Source organism: Argentina silus (assembly GCF_951799395.1).
Source record: "Argentina silus genome assembly, chromosome: 19".
Taxonomy (NCBI): Eukaryota; Metazoa; Chordata; class Actinopteri; order Argentiniformes; family Argentinidae; genus Argentina; species Argentina silus.
In genome coordinates, this window is record NC_139673.1 from 1969263 (window position 1) to 1976893 (window position 7631).

Sequence of the window (7631 nt, forward strand, 5' to 3'; positions counted from 1 at the left end):
TCATTAACCAATCTGACGTGAGCCAATGGAACCACAGCAGCCAGCCACAGACACCTACAGTGTAGTCAACGTCCTGCACTGGGAGGACATACAAATCAATAAGCTAGCATTGGGATTTAACTGAGAATCAGGAGGGAGAATATTAATGAGACGCTGTAGATGTCTGAGGAGAAAAGGAGAGGGAGAGGGAGAGAGAGAGGGAGAGAGGGAGAGAGGGAGAGAGGGAGAGAGGGAGAGAGAGAGAGGGAGGGAGGGAGAGAGAGAGAGAGAGAGGGAGAGAGAGAGGGAAAGAGGGAGGGAGAGAGAGGGAGAGAGAGAGAGAGAGAGAGAGAGGGAGAGAGGGAGAGAGGGAAGGAGAGAGGGAGAGAGAACAGCTCATACCAACATTAGGACACATTCATTTTCCCAGTTCTTCACGGTGGTGCTGTGCTGTAATCCTTGAGATGGTACAGCCCCTCATACACACCCTGGAGAGACTCTAACCCTAACCCTAACCCAGTCCTGCTGCTCCCAACATCAGGCCACATTCTCCTGCAGGCTCGCCCAGCGAGACACAAACACCACTCAGAAACATGTCAGCAAATGAAATGAGTCAACGTTACACCAGAGGCCGGGGCACACACACACACACACTCACACGGGGCTGTGCATAAAAATCAGCGATATTGGATGATTAAACGTTTTTTAATTACACTGACTCAGCTCAGCTCAGCATGTTCTCCACCCTCCACAGCCAGAGTCGTTACTGGAGCCTCCACACATCCTGTTCATCCTGTCTGCTGTGCGCGGCTTCGCCGCCGAGCCCCCCGGGCGGGAACCGGCGCTGGACCGCCTGCGTGCATCCGGGTGTTTCCTCATTAGCGATAGCGCGCGTGCTAACGGCGGGTGATTAGCGTGGGACAGCGTCAACGGTGGTGACGTCACAGTGGGGAAGGCAAACACGGGCCATCTGTGTGTGTTTGTGCCGGCCGGGCCGGAGCGGACAGGGAGGAGGACCACCAGGTCTTCTGGGCCACACCGGCCAAACAAGAGAGAGAGAGAAGCACTGCTGTGCCCACAGGGCGATCAACAGAGTCCCCCCCCCCCCCCCCGGGGGAACATGTGTGCTCTCTGTGTAAGTCTTCCAGAGAGAACAGAGGCTTATCCTGCAGCAGCAACACTGGCTTACCGGCCGTAAACACAGACCGGCTCTCACAGTGGAGTGGTCCTCTCCTGCTCCCTAATGAAAGGAGGGTGTCCGTGTTGATGAATGGTGCGTGTCCCCCCCCTTACAGAGCATCATAATCATTTATGCATGTTGTTGGTTTTTATCTTTCCGGCTGTTGAGTTAATGAGCAGCTCTCAGCTCCTTAATGTGACCAGCGCCTCGTTGGAACCATCGCCAGAGAAGCTTTACCACCTCTTCATTAGGGTCTTTACTGCTGTGTCATGTATAGTGTGTGTGTGTGTGTGTGTGTGTGTGTGTGTGTCTCTGTGTGTGTGTGTGTGTGTGTGCATGTGTGTGTGTCTCTGTGTGTGTGTGTGTGTGTGTGTGTGTGTGTATGTGTGTGTGTGTGTGTGTGTGTGTGTGTGTGTCTGTGTGTGTGTGTGTGTGTCTCTGTCTGTGTGTGTGTGTGTGTGTGTGTGTCTATGGGCTACTGTATTGTACTGTACTGTGGTGTCAGGTTCTCTCTGGGCCGCCTCATTAATCTGCTGAGCCTCAGCCGCAGTGCCGGACTGGGGAGCTGGGGGGCCAACCAGGAGGTGGGGGCCAGGACGCAGGGCCAGGGGGAGGGGGAGGGAGGGGGAGGGAAGGGGAGGGAGGGGGAGGGAGAGGGAGGGAGGGAGGGGGAGGTCTCTCGGTTGACATGGGCATTGACATGTCACTGTTCCTCCAGCAGCACCTGAGAAGTACTACAATATAAAACCCTTTCAGATGTCTCTTCTTCCCTGGAATACATCACCCACATCACCTTTCACCCACATCACCTTTCACCCACATCACCTTTCACCCACATCATGGGGTAAACTGCAGTCTGTGACACACGTTCAGACAGTAACAACAACATGTCCGTCTACAACCTCAGTCACCAGTCATGAACTTGAATCGTGTCCCAAGGTCGGCCACTCTCGGGGAGATGACCACTGTGACAGGCTTACAGTAGTGGCATTTTTGGGGGGGCCGAAAGCACAAAACGGGACAACAAAAAGGTAACAAAAACACATGGAATTATGGGAAGTAATGTGCCAGTGGGAGAGGAGAAGAGTGGGAGGTTACATAATGCCAAGGATTTCAATTTCACAACATGTCTTCAGGAGGCTATATTTGTTTTTGTTGAATGTATCGTTCGTGAGGAAATTACTCATAACAGGTAATTAAAACCCATTTAATGAACATCCGTCTGTGTTTCATTTGTTTTTAACACATGGAGGCACCCTTGACTTGTGACCGAGATATGACAACAGAACACAGAACAATGACAACAGAACACAGAACAATGACAACAGAACACTCCCCTCCTGCTGACGGCCAGTCCTGCAGGCTCTGCTGCAAAGCTATTCCAGTGACATCACAGTGGAGAACACAGAGATAGAGATAGAACCAGAGAGACAGAACAGTTCTATATTCTATAGATAGAACACTAAAGAACAGTTCTATATTCTATAGATAGAACCAGAGAGACAGAACAGTTCTATATTCTATGGATAGAACACTAAAGAACAGTTCTATATTCTATGGATAGAACACTAAAGAACAGTTCTATATTCTATGGATAGAACACAACAGAACAGTTCTATATTCTACACTAGAGGCACTTAGAACACAGTTCAATCCTCCACGGTGGAAATAAGGTCTCCATTGCAAAGTGAGCGAACAGATTATCCTTTCGCTGCTGCACCACATAACCAGAGTAAACACCGCCAGCAACATGTGTGCTGCTATCGTAGCACTCAGAGGTAGCGCTGCATTAAATATTCACTCCTGGCACACATTTTAATTATTCATATCCACCAGAGCAACAGTGAGGACGCTTGAACCCTGAACACACAGTGTCAGCTGTGGGCCCCGTCATCATCACCCTCATCACCGCCGATGAAGGAATGCCAGACAGAGGGCAGGCCAGGGCTCGTGTGTCTGTCTGTAACCCGACCAACACAACTCACGGTGAGGCTAGGCTCTGGCCAGGCTGACATCCTGCTTATACAAAAGGTAATACGCATTCATGTGAGCTCATGCTCATTCAAATCAGTGATTCCAATGGTCCACGGGTCACGAGAGACCACAGGGTGCTTAACAGGACCACTCCTTGACGTGCTCGCAACGACGTGAGGGTTTCAGGTTTCATGCATGCTTTGCCTGGCCAACGTTGGCACCAGACCAGGGATATTTGTTTTGTTCTGATAAACTGCCATGAATGCAGGCCTACAGTATCTTGGCTGCAGCACAGCGCTGGCACTGGGAGGACAGAGCACCAAAGTTCAGAAGCAGCTTAGCAAGGAAGCGAGGAAAACACAACGTTCATTCGCAACATTCAGTCGCTCTAGTATGAAGCCCCGTTCAGCAGCCACTCACTAGGCTCGCCTGACACCACAATCCGCACTGCAAATCAGAAACAGAATCTGTTTGTGTCGGGGGGGGGGGGGGAGAGCGAAAGTCACAAGGAACAAGCTGAAAGCAATCATGGCGTCATTAGAATTCTGCATACGACGACCGCGAGCCATCCTAATCTGCGGGCGCACCAAAGCCTCGGGGGGAGTTTATCTGACTATTTCCCCACATTATGGATTAACGTGTTCTCTTCCAGGGTGCCTTCAAATCAGAGAGACACGTCTCGCTGGTCTCGGCTGCGCGGCGTATATCTGGAGAGACTGATAAGCCACCAGGACGGATATCTAAAGCACATCCTACTTTTATTCTATATTAAGCCTGAGTGGTTGGAAATAAATCTACTTAAGGGACCAACAATCCCAGTCCACGGATTATTACGGACAAAATGCAGCCTTCGGATGTCTCTCAAACTGACATCAATGTTTGACTCTAGGTGAAATCTCCTTTAGGGGGTTTCTTTGGTTACTGCCTCTGGTTGAGGTTATTTTGCCAGGGGAGGGTATGAGTATAACCCAGTTGAAGCCATGAAATGAACTTGAGGTATCTACATTTGTATGTGCAGTAATAAACACAGCAATACTACCAAAGGCCTATACTCAGTAGAAATAACAGAGATGAAAAACTGTCATTAACATCAGCAGAACTACATAGTACTAATACACCTGAGGGGAAAAGCAACATGACAGGAAGACTAGACGTGCATTTTATTACCTTTGTCTGTCTGTCTAGGGATGGACAGAGTTAGCACAAGCTAACATGTCATGGAATGCAATGCATCTGACTTGTTAAGATGTCAATATGTCAATGTTATTGCGTCTTTCCCTCAAATAAACACATCAATACGTGGCTTGTGTGTCTCATTCTGAACGCAGGTTTTCCTTCACTACAAAAGAGACAAACTGCCAAACAAACACACTCCAGTGTAAGCTGCAGTAACCAGTCAACAACCCAGGCCTAAGTGGAGAGAGGCCCTCTGTGGAGAAGACAGCAGTCTATTTCAATAATGCATTTACAAGACAAATTAGAAGTGCATCCAAGTTCTGCATTTGGCTTTCAGGAGACAGGCTTTATTTCATTAGTGCACCACAGAGTGCATCTTGACTGAGCCCTGAAGACTGGCAGAGTGAGATCACTCATACTAATGAGGACTGCCTTCTGGGGATCAATACCATTCTGACTATGGGAGATATATTACATTTAATCGATATTCTAGATCTAAAGCGTAAAATAAAATGCATTCATGTTTGGTAAATATAACCTTGTTGCTGTAACCTTGTTTCCTAGTTTGGAAAGCCTGGGGAAATCACCTGCAGAGAGAAGCTCCTGCACTGTGGGTGGAAACCCATTTGAAATGAGTGACGCCTTGTGACAAACAAAAAAACTGTAAACCAATCAAATACCTTGATTGGGCGGAGCTGAAAAAAAAAAACAGTTTTTCATCCATTGTCTTCAATATTGCAAGCTAGCATTGGCAACAACTCTGGGCATACTCAGGTTCGATTCAGGCTCATCCACATCACAACCCCCTTTTAAAGCATCTGGAGAAATGACAACCAGCCACGTTCAGGCAGAATCGTAAGGAGAGCTCATCTTGCCATCTCAAAGTCTCAAGATCTCTCATTCTTTTATGCCTCGCGGTACTTTCAGGTCAGGCTGACATGAGAAAAACACTCTCTGCCATCTCTGTACTCAGTGTCGTACGGGTTTGAAATACGCCCCAGTCCAGATCACACACCAACAATAGTGAGCTATTGGGCTAGTGGATAAAATGCACTCAGGAGGACAACCAGAGAGCACGTACGCTAAGTGAGGCTAGAAGCAGCAGACAGCCCTCAGCAGGAAGGTCGACTCATAAAGCCCAAATTCACTCATCTCTCTCTCTCTCTCTCTCTCTTTCTCTCTCTCTCATTCAATCTCCCCAACACACACTCCCTCACTTTCTCTTTCAATCACTCTATATTTTCTACCACCCCTCCTTTGTTCATGAGGGGGCACTGCAGCTCAGAGTGATTCTAATTTGACCTGGAGATGTGAGGAGCCTCTGAATGTCCTCCCCCCCCCCCCCCCCCCTCTCTCTCTGTCTCTGTTAGAGTGCAGCTCTAAGGGAAGGAGAGACCAGTGAGTTAAGTATACTCTGAACATTTCTAGGTTCTCCAGTATTTGCAGGGAGAACAAGTTAATGGTACAGATAATAAACTCTGCTCCGCACAAGTTGAAATACCGCCGTCCGCGCCATCGAACTGCTAGCTTTTCGGCGGCATAGCTGGTTAACAATGGCTATTGGCGGTCCTGTCTGTTGGCAGTACAGAGGACCTAGGTTCGAGACTCGAGTGAGCTTGGAATGCAAGGGAGCAATATTGTTTGCAGCAACTTGACGCCTGTTACACACATAACAAATGCAAAACGTCCACGCAAAACACTGCTTACATTTCTCAGGTTTTGCCTACGGTGTTTGCTAATGCGGTGTCTGTGTTTGCAGAAGAGCGACTGATTGACTGATTGATGTTGTAATCCCAGAGAGGGTATAACCTGATGTCCCCTGTCACTCCTCCAGCAGGTCTGGGTCCGGGAGCAGGCTGAACAGAGCTAATGAGGAGCGTGGCCCCTGCTCCGCTCTGTCCTGCCCCAGGAGGCCCATCTCATTCTGGGCCACATCTCCAAGGTGAGTGAGCCTGGGAAATAGAGCAGCCCTCACTCTAAACTGCGATAAAGAGCTGGCAATAATATACCATCTGTTCCACCCGTCAGGGTAATAATATCCCTCTCACTGGTGCATTTCTTCTACTGTGTGTTTTCACCTTCACGGTCTCACCCACAATGGTCTCAGACACACTTGTCAAAGCATCGTTTGCACCTGACAGTTAGACACCGGGAGACTGAAGACCTTTACACGACTGGTGTTAAATCCTACCATTGAATTCCTCCTCAGATCTTCTACTCCTCGATTTTAAGTCACATTACAAAGTAGGCTAGCTTTGCCTTTGTTGTCAAAACCCAGACGCGAGTGCAGTGTGATGTTCTTTATATGTTGTCATGCTTAATATAACAGTGAGAACATTCCGTATGCTAATATTCATCAGAGGGAAACATCCAGGTGAGGAGACACGCACGCACGCACGCGCGCACACACACACATACACACACACACACACACACACACACATACACACACACACACACACACACACACATATACACACACACACACACACACACACATACACACACACACACACACACATACACACACACACACACACACACACACACACACACATATATATATACACACACACACACACACACACACACACACAGGACCTTGTGGTCATTAAAGCCCCATCTGAAATACTGCATGCTTCTCATACAATAGTAATTACGGCATAAACAGGTGAGAAATGTCACTGTAATCTTCACACATTAATACGCAATGCAGACATAACGTATTCCTGTGTTCACACTGATGCCCTGTCATGTCTTGTGGTGTTCACAGGTAGCGGAGCTCTTTCCTGACGAAAGCGACATTCGTCCCGTCGCAGGGCAAAGCAACGGCCCACAACAGATGACAGCGGCATTAATAAATAGCATACCTGCTTGCTAAATAGGAATTCCTCCAACTGACCTGAATCGTGCAGGTGTATTCCGAATCATCCAGTAGTCTGACAGTACAGCTGTATTCTCTTTCCAGATTCCTGATGCTGCCACTCATCAACCGGCTCAGCATTTTCCTGTTCGTCTGTGTATGGGACCGCAATAAACTGCACACAACATAGAAGTAAATGTCACATTGACGACGTCCTTATTCTTTGGTCCAACACCTGGATTGCAGCAGCAATGGCAACCTGAACCGGTGGCTGAGCATCGTTTTCCAATAGATGAGATCTCACACTGAACGCTCGGCTGCCGGACCACCACGGGGTCTCTTATCAGTCAAGGCGAAAACCAGTTGTGTGCTGAGGTTCAGTTAAACTGTCACAGTAACCAGCATCATCATACCTCTACACTCATCTCTGCTGCCTGCGATGCTTCTGGGCGGGTCAGC

The 7631-nt window shown here is 48.4% G+C and overlaps 1 protein-coding gene across 2 annotated transcripts in view; it reads right to left on the reverse strand.

Annotated features, from left to right (window-relative positions):
* Window positions 1-7313, reverse strand: part of LOC310820123 (FERM domain-containing protein 5-like) — a gene marked incomplete at both ends in the record, with an annotated part of 67256 nt that extends 59943 nt beyond the window's left edge. For both annotated transcript variants that reach the window (XM_083691651.1, XM_083691650.1), the window contains one exon: window positions 7212-7313. In XM_083691651.1, the coding sequence (XP_083547777.1) occupies window positions 7212-7313 (102 nt within the window). The remainder of the gene's footprint in view (window positions 1-7211) is intronic.
* Window positions 7314-7631: the final 318 nt, after the last annotated feature.